Source organism: Trifolium pratense, linkage group LG6 (genome assembly GCF_020283565.1).
Source record: "Trifolium pratense cultivar HEN17-A07 linkage group LG6, ARS_RC_1.1, whole genome shotgun sequence".
Taxonomy (NCBI): domain Eukaryota; kingdom Viridiplantae; phylum Streptophyta; class Magnoliopsida; order Fabales; family Fabaceae; genus Trifolium; species Trifolium pratense.
This window is the reverse complement of record NC_060064.1, coordinates 15,666,101-15,681,013: the sequence shown is the minus strand read 5'-3', so window position 1 is coordinate 15,681,013 and position 14,913 is coordinate 15,666,101. Positions and strand designations below refer to the sequence as shown.

At 29.0% G+C, this 14,913-nt stretch overlaps 1 protein-coding gene across 1 annotated transcript; it reads left to right on the top strand.

Moving 5' to 3' along the window:
* The first annotated feature begins 1,200 nt into the window (after nucleotides 1-1,200).
* On the top strand, nucleotides 1,201-3,748 carry LOC123890036 (RNA-binding protein FUS-like). The gene is made up of 2 exons (XM_045939573.1): nucleotides 1,201-1,564; nucleotides 2,450-3,748. Exons 1-2 carry the CDS (start codon nucleotides 1,450-1,452, stop codon nucleotides 3,442-3,444), a joined length of 1,110 nt encoding a protein of 369 aa, XP_045795529.1. The 5' UTR covers nucleotides 1,201-1,449; the 3' UTR covers nucleotides 3,445-3,748.
* Nucleotides 3,749-14,913: the final 11,165 nt, after the last annotated feature.

Sequence of the window (14,913 nt, the reverse complement as noted above, 5' to 3'; positions counted from 1 at the left end):
TATCAACAATAGCCTTAATTTTTTTATTTATTTATTTTTACATAAATTTACATAATAGACACAGACAAGCTTGTAGTTAAAATAAAAATCTTAATGAAAAAAGATAGAAAATATGAACTGAGGTAACCCGTACGTTCAAAAATATTAAAATAATCTCTATCAATTTTTTTTTTTAAATAATGATAAAAAATTAATCTACAAATGGAAAAAAATAGAAAATATGAACTGAGGCAACCGTACGTTCAAAATTATTAAACGATGGGGAATTTGTTTCCATACGAAAATGTATCAAAAAGTTGATGAAAGAGAACCAATAAAAAATAAAAAGTGAAAGAGGGAGAAATTAAAGATTTTCTAAAAAGAAAATGAAAAGATAGAAATTACATAAAGAAAAATTAATACATTATTATTTTATTTTTTTGACAGCTTGAATACATTATTAATATTTATTTTTTTGGTGCAATGAATCTACATTAATATTTTCAGTTTTTCACTAATATTTTTTAAAGAGAAAAGAACTATTTTTTTGGTCAGGTAGTCTAGTGGCTTGAAATTTCACCTTTAAAAATGGATAAGTGGAGTGTCAGGGGTTCGAACACCGACTTCTGCATATAAAATGTTGATGTTCCTACCAACTGAACTAAGCTCACTGGACAAGATAAGAACATTATTATTTTATTATATTTATATATGATAAGGAAAGATTTCGTTTTCATAGAAAAATAATATTAACCAATTTTTTTTTATATACAAGACTCAAAGATTGATCATGAACAATTATTTAAAGGGTTAAATATTTTACCACTTTGATTAATTCATTCTAATTAATTGTTGATAAATATTTGCAATAATATATATAATAATGGTTACATCACTTAAATCATATCCATTAATTAATAATTGATAAACAAATCCTTTAATTAATAATTTATAAATTCATAAATGCAATTTTTTTCATAAATAATGTAATAATATATAATATAATGGCTACATACACTTAACCAAATCCATTTAGAAATTCATAAATGCATTTTTTTTCAAAAATAAATTTGTAAATTTGCAAAAGTGAGTTACTATTATACTATAATTAACCCATGCTTACCATTTAAAGAATAAAGTTTCCTATTTACTCAAAAAAGTTAAAAACAAAATGTCCTATAAATACAGAGACAAGTACAAAACCAAAACATATCTTCTCTTGTGAAAGCAAAGCAAGAACAAAAAACAACAAACCTCGTAACTATTCCTCTTCTGTCTTTGTTACTGTCACAGTCATCATCACCATTATCTTCTCCTTCTTCTTCCACAACCACTTTTGTTTTTTTGTCTTTTTGTGTTACTTTCACAACACACAATCTCTGTCTTTGATTGTCCATTTTCCCAAAGTTTGTTACTTTTTTCTTCAATTGTGTTTATTCTCTTCTGGGTCATTCTGTTTTGGTTCTTGAAATGCCTAATTGGACCAAAAACAAAGGGAACAATCAATATCCTCAGGTGGGTCAGTGGCAACCCTTTAACAGAAAACCACCATTGCCAAAACCACCTTTGCCAAAACCACCTGTGGGTAAGTTACTACTCATCTTTCTCTTTATTACATTTCTTTCTTTTGTTCATTTTTCAGTTTTTGCATGGATTATTCATTAAGTTCTATGTGGTTTATGTTTTCTTTTAATTTGTTTTTAGTCATGCTACAAAAATTGGGTCAGTTGTAGAATTGTTAAACATATCTTCATGATCAAGGTTTTAAAATGGATTTGCATCACAATTTTTGATATTGTGAATAATTTTGTATGTGTATGTGACTCACCTGATAAGGGCAAGGTGGGGCTGTAAAATATAATGAGGGAGGGTTTAAGTTCAATAATTGAAGGGAGTGTCACTAAGGATATGAATGAAATGTTGTCATTTGTTTGGTTGGTAAGTTGTAATTTCTTGGTGTTTTGTATGTTCATCAGGTTGGTTGGTCACTAGTCCCTACGACGTTCAATTATTGAAATTGACAATGGTGATAGATAATTAAGTTTCTGTTTGTATTCGATCTTTTGCAGATTATGTTTTGTAATAATTTCTGTTTGTGTTGTGTTTTGAATACATGCTGGCTATGGTTGTACTAATTCTAATTGAATATCAAAAATCATATCTATTGTAAACTAAATCCTACCTCATTAAATCGGTAAAGCTTACATGCAGCTAAATTTCCTTTCATTAGTCTATCTTTTGTACATGGATTGTTCTGATTTTGTTTATATTTGATCTTAGCATGTCTTGATTTTTGCCATGTTCAAGTATATATCTATTGGTTAGACTTAGATCACCACGAGTTTTTGCATGTTTTTCAATGTTTTGCCACATTATGTTAGAATTACATTTTAGTGTCATACTATCTCGGTGTGACAATAGGTTATCCTTTAAATTATCAATTGATTTTATTTATTCCTTTGGTTCACAGTTGAAAGGTTTTCACCAGTGCCTTTGTGGGAAAAGGAGTTTTGTAAATCGGTTGGCTCAGTTCCATGGAGAAAGGTAATTGATGTCAAGAAGTCTATGTATCTGCATCCCAATGTGGTTAGCTGGGACGACACTGCTGTCAAAGAGGCATTCGACAATGCAAAAAACAGGTTTTATGCTGAGAATGAGGGCTTACCCTGTGATATTCCGTTGCCTGATCCTAACATTTACATCGACGATGTAGATTGGAATGCACCTGTTGATCCTAAACTTTATCTGGATATCGATATTGAAGAGGCCCGCCGCATCATGGAAGAAGAAGCTGAGGAGCCTGTGATTCTCGGCAGTTCTCTGCTCTTGAATCAGCCCTTTTCTGGTCCAGGATGGCCGGAACCTACCGGATGGGGGGATGAAGAAGAAAAAGAAGTAACAAAAACTGAAGAGCCTGTGACTCTCACTCGTTCTTTCCTCTTGAATTGGTCCTTTACTGGTCCAGGATGGGGATCTACCGGATGGGGGGACGAAGATGTAACAAAGCCTTCCGAACCATATTATGCTGCCCGTGGATGGGAATCAAACCAACAGTATCAAGGATGGTGGCAAACTGGCCAGAATGATTATAATGGATGGAATCAGGGACGGAATCAGAGGGAGCAATATGGTGGTGGCTTGGGTAACAAGTATCAAGGAAGAAATGCTGGGAGTGGAAATCGCGGAACATGGGATAGCTATAACAGAAAGAAAGAAAACAACATGTCATGGTCTAAAAAGCCTGGATATCATCACGGCGTTAATGATTATCAGATGAAGAAGACTGGATATCATCATGGCGCTAATGATTATCAGACGAAGAAGACTGGATATCATCATGGCGCTAATGATTATCAGACGAATGGAGGAAGAAAAGGAAATGGAGGAAGAGGTGGAGGTGGAGTTGGAGGAAGGAGAGGCAATTTTGGTTATGCGGAAAAGGTAGCTCCTTCTGGTCGATGGTAAAAGTAGATCAAATGCCTTGGACTGCAAGCAAAGACTACTATGATGTTGCTAAAGGGTCAGTTTTGTGAGAGTAGGTGAGGATATAAGTTTTATCTAGTAATTATATATGTTTCCTTATAAGAGTTTTATCTAGTAATTGATTTTAGTATTTTTCTATTTTGTTACATTCATCACATGGATTTATGGTCTATTGGTATATGTAGTTTAAGAAATAGTTTTGTTGTGACAGAAAATCCAGTGCATTATAGTACTGGTATTATTGAAACATGAAATTATTATTATTAAATAAAGCTAAATTTTTCATTCTTGTCTCCTTGATTATCTTTGCTCCTTTATGTATATGGTGCTATAAAGCAGACTCCGAAACGGACATCGCGACACCGCTAATTTAAAAAATATAGGACACCGACACCGCTACATATTTATAAAATATATAAATTGAGAATCAAAATATATACATGTAAATCTAATTTTAGCAAGTTATTTCTTAAAAATAGTTTTAAAATAATATTTTACCTTTATTTATCTATCTACTATAGAAAAAACTAAAAATATTGTAATCAAAATGTAATGTCTTTCAATCCCTCATTGATCAATATTGTTGTTTCGACACATCTTTAATCCTTGTAGATATGTGCCTAAAGAGAGTATAAGCAAAAAAAAAATAATTTTTTGGGACACTTGTCCGACACGTGTCATATGAGTGTTTTACAGGTGTCAGACATCGATCAAATGAGTATCAAAGTAAAGAAAAAATTGAGTTTTTTCCGACACCGGTATGAGCTATTCGACACGTGTCGTATAAGTGTCACACGAGTGTCAGACACCGCGACACGCCTAATCATAGAGGTGTCCGTAGTGACACTTAATACAAAATCATCAATTATGTTTAGATTTATAATTGGAAGAGTCAAAGGTGATACTATAGACATAAAAATGATTTCACATTGAGCATTTTTAAGTAGAATTGTTCTAATTTGAAATTGGGATGATGATAATGGATTTTATAAAATTGATTTTGGTTGAAAATAAAATTATTATTTTTTGGATATTGGATCTTCATGATTTTTTATAAACCATCGTAATTAGAGCCTTTATAAGTTACAATCCGAGTGATTCCATGGAGTTTCTCCACAAGTTTAAATTCTTTGGACAAACGATGAGACTAATCTCCACAAGTTTAAATTTATGTGTCCTTCTACAAGAGTGTGTTCAGTGGAGATCAAACTCAACATTGCTTAACCAACATAGTTCAAATCATTGGGTATTTAAACTTAAGCTATTTGACCTTTACTTTTTTTTTTTTTTTTTTGAGGAACTTTAATTTCATTTTTAACTAAAATCAATTTTATTTTATTTTTGACTAAAACTAAAATCAATTTTATTAAATTCAAGCTCACAAATACGCTATTCCCTATAAGTGACTTTAAAAGATTGATTGTTTGATCTTTATTTAGAAAGTGTGTAGATTTGAGTCTGCTCTTGATATTCTTATTTAATTATGGTTTTTAATTTAAATATATCTCATAGATTTGTTGTCTGCATAGATCTTGTATGTATGTAGATATCAATTTCCCCACGTTGCTAATAAGCTTATTTTGTTCCTTAGATTTAGCGGGGTTTGAAAAAAGAAAAGAAAAGAATGAAGTGAAATTTTGAAAGAGAAGAACTTTGTAATATATTGTAAGTATACTGAAAAGTGATCTAGCTAAGAGTGTATATGGGTCGAATTGGGTTGGATTTAACCAAAATCAAACCTGAATCATATAAGGTACTTCTAATTGGGTTGAACAAAATATCAACTCATTTTAGCATTGGGTCGAGTTGGATAAATCAACTGATTTTCGGGTTGGGTTGAGTTGGATGTGTAGTGAAATTTATCCATTTTTTGTTTTGTTTTTGTAATATTAAATGACTAAATGATAAATCATTATATTTTTTTAAAAATAATAATAACTCAACCTATTTATTTTCTTAAAAAATAGTGTAATCTATTTTCACTATTTTTTGGCATCATAAAATGATAATATCATTATTTTTTCTTAAAAATAACCTATTTTCAACGTTTTATTAACCTTATGATTTTAAGCCACTAGGTTTGGTCTAGCGGTGAGGGATTTGAGTAGTATGCAGGAGGTCCTAGGTTCGATTCTCTCTGACTCCATTGTAACAAAAAAACAACTTATGGTTTTGGGTTCAAGCCCCACGGTAGGCGTCAAATGTTCTTGTCTATGTTATTTTATGAAATATGTTTATTTGATGAATATAAAATGTATTTCTTTTTGAAGTTTATGATGTCTTGTACATAGGCATGTCTTAGAAATAAACTATTTTTAGAATCACTAGTTTTAAATGATGAAAGGAAGTCAAATAGAGAAGATTCGAAGAAGATGAACAAAAAATGCGTTGAAATTGTGAAGTACGAAAAAGTAATGTGTTTACCATTTACATATACAACTTGTTTTTTTGTAAAAAAAAAAATATACAACTTGTTTCAAAAATTACAGCAAAGAATTTTTTTTTTGTATTTATATGAAAAATATTATTTTTTGATAAAAGAAAAACCATAGCAGTAATACCATATCATTGAGTCAGTGGATTCTTTGTGTATGTGTCCAGTTTTGGTTGAAACCCGTTTTTTAATGGATTTTTCATTTTGAAATCCATACTCATCCAATGACTCGAACCAACCCACGTTTTTGGGTTGGATTGGGTGAATTTGGTTGGATCAACTGATTTGTCCAACCTATGTACACCCTAATCCTAACTTTGTAAATACCTAAATATTTTAAAGGTAAATATAAGTTTTTTTTTTACCATTGGTTTAATCTAGTTTGAGAGTCAGTTGTGACATTAAGTGGTTTCAGCCTCCTACCGATCGTAGTTGTGGAGATCGAACCGTGATATTCTCTATCAAATTCAGCGTCAATCATCATTGAATCAACTAACGATTGATTATTATCTTTATATATTTTTAGTACTAAAAAAAAAACAGAATAAAAACTAGCCATTCCATTTTCTTACCCACTCTCTCGGTCACTGAACCCTCGGTCGCTGTAAGCTTTATTCACAAATCGCTACATTTCATTTACTCATCATCATCATCATCATCCATTCCTACAGAATTTCATTTTTCGTCCCGAGCATGTTGTCCTTACAATTTTTTAATAATTTTGTTAGGCGTGCTTAGAATTCTATGAATTAGATATAGAGTTTAATTGATATGCACCGACGGTGTAAAATAGTTTTACACGATCGTCCAATAAACAACCACCATTTTGCCATGTCATATCAAGAAAGTGAGGTGATGTGGCGAAAAACATGATTGGTATTGATTGACGGTGTAAAATTATTTTACACCGTCGATGTATTTAAATTAAATCCTTAGATATATGTTAAATGTAGCGAAAATCTCAACCTAGAAATCCAATTTTGAACATTTTTTAAGGAACTTTTTATAACGATTTGCAAAATAATGATCGAAAAATACCTGTTGACTTAACGGAATCAATATTGCATGCATAAATATTTAGTAAGACGAAAATATTTCACCATTTTTTATAGGGATTAAAAACAAGAATCAGTAACTTCCATAAAAGTTTTGTAGAACGGAAACATGTCTCTCTTTTTTATAGAGACTAAAATTTTTGTAAAACGGAGTAATTGATAACTTTTTATGGACGAAACACTTATTAAAAAAATACACATTAACTTAACAATAAACTAAAACTGTGTGCATAAATATGCATGCATATAAATTTCTTAGGATAAAAACATGTCACTCTTTTATAGGACTAAATATGAAATTTAGTAATTAAAACAAAAAAAACTTATTTTATTATTATTATTATTAGGGTCACTAAAATTACTTCATTTCTGGTGGTGGTTAGAGGCTTTTAAATTAGTATGATCAACTCAGTTGTGTGTTGATTCATCCAATATTTGTAGTATGTATGTATGATTCTAAGTATTCTGAAATCAGTTCGGAATATTTACTGTTCTGCTTGAATTTTTAGGTCCTTTATGTATCTCTATGCTCAACAAGAAGGCCAAGCAAGATGATCACATCGATCGAATCAGTAACTTACCGATTAATGTTATTGATGGCATCCTAGAACACTTGGACATCCGAGACCGGGTTAGGAGTAGTGTTTTGTCAACAAAGTGGAGGTATCTGTGGGCTTCTGTCCCACGACTTGAGTTTGAATCTAAGTTTTTTGATAGGTACGAGTATCTCGATTACCCTGGCCGTTTAGTTGCTAAAATTATATCAAAAATTCTTTTGCTCCACAACGGGCCGATATATAAGTTTTCTCTTTTCATATCTATGTACTTCAATTTCAAGATGACATTGGAAAACCTTGATATGTGGGTTCCTCTTTTGGTAATGAGGGGCGTTAAATATCTCGAGCTTGTGAACTCCATAAGAGCTTCGAATCAAATGCCATATTTTGTCTTCTCTTGTAAGGAATTGACTATATATTGTTTTTATGATTCAGTTACTACAGCCATGTAGATATTACAGAAGCGCCTCACCGTTTGGAGGAGATGGACTATAGTAGTTGTTGCCTTCATCGACTTTAGTTGCAAAATAATAATCATCATCCATTTCCCAAACCGCCGGCCACTTTTTCCGGTCGCAAAATCATTTGTATTCTAGTTTCCAGTTGCATCACATTCTTTCCCAATTTTTTCCTTCTTTCTTCATCCATTGTTTTATTCAAGCATGCAGCAGAGCTAAAGTAAGAAAGCCGGTGTAATTTTCTTAAGAAGCCAGTGTTTTTTCCCCTCATCTTTGTCCAGATGTAATTTAAATTTGCTTAGTTTGTTAAAAGTTGTAATTTTCGTGAAGAATTTCATCTCTTCTTAGAACGCCCATATTTTCCGGCGACCACCGTCCGGACATCATCATCACTATGTCGGAAAGTAAGTTGACTTTTTTTGGTTTAACATTAAAATGAAATCATATATTTATATATACTAAAAGGAAAGGTTTCATTCATCACAAATACCTACTATTTCATTTATTTATTATAATCATCATCCATTTCTTAGTTTTTGTAGTATGATTTATTATTAGGGAGCTTCTATGGTGCATTCCTGTTTTGGAATGTTTTGGTGCAGTCCATTTAATTGACCAATAGAATATCAACTTATACCACATCAGCGCAAGTCTATGGTGAACCCTATGAAACTTTAATTTATTGCACATCAGTCCTTCATTAAGTTAATATTAAGTATATATTGTAATTGTTTTCTTTTAGAAGCAGCGATACATTATACACAGGCGAAACACAAGCAGGTAACAAAAAATCTAAGACAATTACATAAACTAGCACCTTAACACCAAGCAAAATCTTAAATAAATCAAACCTCAACACCCAACTTTGCTATATATCATTTATTTCTATTTAATTTTGCTGTATAATACCAGAAAATCTTAAACCCATAAGATTTCAAACTCAAAATTTCAATCTCAGAATTCATTGTTTCCAGAAAATTTTATCAAACTCATAAGATTTTGAAACAGAGTAATAAAATCGAGTAGTATTAATGGATCTGATTCATCTAAATCGAGTAGTATTATTGGTGGAATATGCGGCGGTAGCAAGATCTCGTTTTGAAGTTTCTAAAAATTTTAAGTTTAGGTATTTTGTTTTAGATCATTTAAATCAAAATTAAAATCATAAATATATTCCAAATCGTTTTTGTGATGTTTCTGGGTAAGTAATCGTTATTATCGACGTTTAAATGACCAGAAACCGTCGGGTTTTATAATAAAAATCGCGGGTATGAAACCGGGTCGCATCTACCCGGCTGAAGGTTGAAGATGAAGGTCGGTTTAATATATTTTTATCAACACTTGTTTTATAAATATCATATAACGCACAAATAATCACAACTTGCTAATGTGTCGTAGTGGTTGAGACTTTAGTCTATTGTTATCACGTCGTGGGTTCGAATCCCATTTTCTCCTACTTTTTGTGAAAAATACTGAATTTCATATAAACAGCCTTGAAAATACAGAAAAACTAAAAAAAATAAAAGCCACATACACAGGATTCGAACACACTACCAACGAGCCATAAATAAACATTTAACCGCTGAGCTATGATACTTTCATGTTATTTATTGCACTCCCTAATTATATATTTCGGTTTATCATGCTGTAATTTTTTTTTTTTGGTTGATGTAATAATTTGTATTATATGAATTAAAATTATTTGATTAGTTTTTATAATTTTTAAGTCATTACCTTTAACTAGAGTATAACCCGTTAGGGTTAATAGTACTTCATTTGAACTTGAGTATAATCTTTCAGATAAATACTATAGTTAACGGTGCTTCATTTGAATTGGAGTATAATCTTAACCCTAATTATACTTTATTTTTAGTTTTCAAAAAAATTATACTTTATTTTAAAATTTTCAGTTATTTTTATAATTTTTAAGTCATTAACTTCCACCGGAGTAAAACACTTAATTAAAGACTGGGGTTAATAGTGCTTTAGTTGAACCGGAGTACAATCTTCAGTCAAATAATAAGGTTAATAGTGTTTCAGTTGAAACAGAGTATAATCTTAAGTCAAATTATGCTTTATTTTTAAATTTTAACTTATTTTTATAATTTTTATGTTATTAGCTTCACACGGAGTAAAACACGCAATCAAAGACTAGGGTTAATAGTGCTTCAATTGAACCGCAATATAATCTTCGATCAAACATTAGGATTAATAGTGCTTCAAATGTACCAACGTATAATCTTAAGTCAAATTATACTTTATTTTTAAATTTTACTTTATTTATGTAAATTTAAAGTCATTAACTTCAACCAGGTATTACTTCTAGTCAAAAACTAAGGTTAATAGTGCTTCAGTAGAACAGAAGTACGATCTTCAGTCAAATTATGCTTTATTTTTAAATTTTAATTTATTTTTATAATTTTTATGGTATTAGCTTCACACGGAGTAAAACACGCAATCAAAGACTAAGGTTAATAGTGCTTCAATTGAACCGCATTATAATCTTCAATCAAACATTAGGATTAATAGTCAAATAGTAAGTTATTTTAAAATTTTATTTTATTTGAATAATTTTAAGTAATTAACTTCAACCGGGTTATAACTACCGGTCGAAAATCACAATCAATAGTGCTTTGGAATAATTTTACATAATTAAAGATGTTGCGGCTACTCTCTAATCAATTAAAATTATATATCTCATGTTGCGCTTATAAAAAAAAAAATATATCTCATATTGACATTTAATTTATAACTAGTTAACAAACTCGTGCGAAGCATTCACACAGGTCTATTGACTTTTATTCGATATTTAAGTTTGTCATTATGTTAAGGTATAATTTTTTTTTTGGTTACAAGGTATAAATTTATTTGGAATAAAATATTTAAAAAATTGTTATATAATATTGTTAAAATAGAAGTGAAATTATTGTGTTATTTTTATGCATAGATTCATATATACCATTTTTTTTTTGTGACTAAATATATACTACTTTTTTTTTAACGAATATATTATTTTTGTTGTATTCATCTTATTCGTTTTATAATTTTTTCTATTGACTAAACTTTCTATAATCTTTTTATTGTTTTTGTTTTGTTCATATTTTTATGCGTAAATTAATATATAATCCTCTTGTTGTATTTTTTTTATTCTTTCTATATTTGTGTTGTAGGTTGTTTTTTTTTGTAAAATTACAATGAATGATTCATAATTTGTAATATTATTAAAATGGATAAGAACAAATTAGTAAATTTGGTAATAGATTTATTCTTTAGAGAAATTTTATGCGTGTAGATTGTTCTGTTTTGTTCATATCTATGATATGTTTTATTTTTTTTGGTTTACAATGAACTAAAGATCGAACCTAGGACTTATAACATACTACCCTCACCACTAGACCAAACATTATGTTTTATTCATATTTTTAAGCATGTCATCTTTTTTTATTGTATTTATCTTATATTTTTTTTTAAATAGTTTTATAAAATTTATATCAGTTAAAACATTATTGTGATGCGTAACATTTGATGTCAAATTAGTTGATGTCAACGAATCCTGACTCATTTATAATATGTTTTATTCCTATTTTTAAGCATATCACATTTTTGTTGTATTGATCTTATATTCTTTATATATTTTTTTTTTAGTAAAATTACAATATAAAACTTGAAACGTAGTTAAAATTATTAAGAATAAATTAGTAAAGTTGGTAGTAATTGATTTTATTATATTAGATGTAGATGGATAATTAAATTGCATAAACATTTTATAACGCACAAGTAATTACATTTCGTTAATCGGTCGTAGCGGTTAATTACACCACATATAAAGAGATATATATATGTTCCAAATTAAAAAAAAGTGATCATAGCTAAGTGTTTGTGTTCTTTGCCCAATTTCTAATGGTCATGGGTTCAAACCCCTTGTTACGATTTTTTTCTTTTTCTGTAATTTGAAGGCTAGTTAAAAAAAATTAATTCAAAAAATGTTGCAACAGGGACTCGAACGCTGCACATGGTGTGCAATTGGCAAGGTTGTGCATGATATATATTGATATTATTTGCGATATGTATTATATATACAACTAGTATTGATAGAAATATTTATCATCATCTTCAACCTCCAGCCGGGTCACTCTGACCCAGTATCGGACCCGCGAATCCAATATTTAACCCGACGATTTCATGTTCATTTAAACGTCAAAAATAACAATTAATTACCCATAAGCATCACAAAAATCATTTACAATATATTTATGATTTTAATTTTAATTCAAATGGTCTAAAATAAAAAACCTAAAATCATATTTTTCAAAAACTTGAAAACAACTCAGAAGTTACCCAAACATTAACAAAGTTGTTGCATTTGATTTGTTGATGCAGTGATATGTTCGTTCTTATTTTGCAACTTTAAATCCATATCTGTTATGTCATAATAAACTCAAATCTATTTTGTGTAACTTTCTTTTACGTTTTTTTTTACAACCAGTTGGATTATTAGATCTACACCATGAACTTTTCCTTTAATAAATCAGATCCGATCAATTAGGATGAGGATGAAGAAATATTCTTTTGATTTATTTGTAAACCCATATCAATGATTATGATGGTAGAAGACAAGTTTTTTTTTTTTTTTTTTTTTTTTTTTTTTTTTTTTTTTGTAATATGAGTGGAAGAAGCCATTTGAACTTTTTTTGTTGGTGATGAACATGATGAACAGAAGTTCAGAAATTGAAAATCACGATGTTTGCTTAAAAAAAAGAAAATAACCATGATTTTGTGAAGTTGTTGTTTTTTGATTTAATTCTAGTTGTAATTTTGTTTTAATTAAAAATGAATTAAATATTGGGATAATTTTGTAACTTTTAATATGTTAGGGACTTAGTTGAAATATTAATAGATGTAAGGATACATGGTAAGTACCATATATGTTGTTTGTACCATATAATTCAAAGCTAGTCAACACTGTATTCTGATTGGTCAGATTAGGAATGTTTTGATACATTCCAACTAAGGAATGTACCATAGAATTTTCCTTATTATTATTAGGGCATTGAAATTACTTCACTTTTGGTGTATTGGTACATTCATCAAATCTTTTTAGTATATATGATATGATTTCTAAGTATAAAATAATGAGTAATGTTACACACTCTTAAGTCTTAACACACTCCAATAAAAAATTATCACATAATCAATTTTTTATATCTATTAACGACTACTGGTTGCATATTGAGATCCACTATTTATTTATTTATTTATTTTTTATTATTTGAATAAAAGAAACTTTTCATCTTTGTTCACTTCGACCTTCAATCGTCTCTTCCATTTCAATGATTCTACCATGAACTCTATAAAAAAAAATTAGGGAAAACATTCTGTTTACTTTGGATACAAAGTTGTTGAAGGGGATTATCACCGGTGAAGATATGTCCGGAGAATATAATGTATTGAAATCCACCTTTCATTTATTTTTGTTTTGATTAAACACTTGAAAAGAAAATGAAAAAAAAAAAAACAAAGTGAGTGGTTAACATTTAATGGGAGATAAAAAGTGACATGAGACAATTCATTCCCCAAAGTTATAGTGTATTAATTAAGGCTCTCTATGTTAGTACAAATACATGCTTTGATTTCCGTGTTTTTATTTTTCTCTTCTTTTTTTCTCTTCTACCAAACACACTCTAAATGGTTCTGGTATTTTTGTGTGACATAATCAAATAAAACCAATTCCAAATTAATTTATCAACAACAAAAAAAAAAATTCAAATCATAGATTTAGTACCCAATTTTCACATATCAATCTCCACAATAATATTTATCTGCGGTTTGGTTTATTTTTGGATAACAAATAATTTTTTTTTTATATGAACCGATCCAATTGTATGCGCATTAATTTGGATCGGTTTTTGGACATCCAAATTATAAATTTTAATTTATCTTGTTAAATATTAATATTATAAAAAATACTATAAAAAATTATTTAACTTTTTTGATGAAATAAATATTATGTTATATAATATATTAAAAATTGAGTTTAATGGATATGTTCTGTCAGTGTAAATTAATTTCTCCACGTCATACAATTGTAGTGGGACATAGTGGATGATTTGGTGGAATACACGGTTAGTGTTGATTGACGGTGTAATATCAGTTTACACTGTCTGTGCATATACATTTTTCTCTTAAAAATTAATATTCTGCGACAATTATCAATTATATTCAGGGTCAGCCCAACATAATGTGAGGCCTAAAGCCGACATTGAAATGAGACCTAATAAAAAAGTGCATTTTTTTTAGTAAAAAATATTACAAGAAAAACCAAATGTAAAATTTATATTTATAAAAAAATAAATAAGAATTTTTTTTTTATAAGAAAGCTAAAAATGTATCGATTATATTTGTAATAAAATTAACATTTATTCCTTATAGAACATAAAATATACTATTAGAAAAAACTTCTATAATATGAAAAAAAAATTACTATTTGTTTTATTTATTTTAAATAAATAATTTTTGTGTCAATAAAGAAGTCCCACGTTCTCCCAACCAAGCCCATCAACTCAGTAAAAAGTAAAACGGATTTTTATTACCAGTTCTTATTTACTCACTCTGTCCCACAATATATGTTACTTTTAAGAAAAAATTTGTATTAAATTATATGTCGTTTTACAATATCAACGAAGCATTAAAAGCTATTTTTCTATTATACCCTTATTTATTTATTACTTTTTCTTTTTTCAATTCTTCAATTTATCTTTCTCATACAATTTTGTAAACCAACTCATAATTTCTCTTTTTAATACAAAAATAATTAAATTTCTTAATATGAGTAAAAGTGTCAAAGTGACGTATATCGTGGCAAGAAGAATTTTTTTTTTTTTTTGAGCAAATTACTGGTACTTGGAAGTTGGAATTACAAAGTTTACTGCTAGTAATTAGTAATTAAT

What these genes read in the sequence shown, in the direction of transcription:
- LOC123890036 (XM_045939573.1), top strand. Translation starts at nt 1,450, where the DNA reads ATGCCTAATTGGACCAAAAACAAAGGGAACAATCAATATCCTCAGGTG. An exon ending in TTTGCCAAAACCACCTGTGG is followed by an intron (nt 1,565 to 2,449) that starts GTAAGTTACTAC and finishes TTTGGTTCACAG; the next exon opens with TTGAAAGGTTTTCACCAGTG.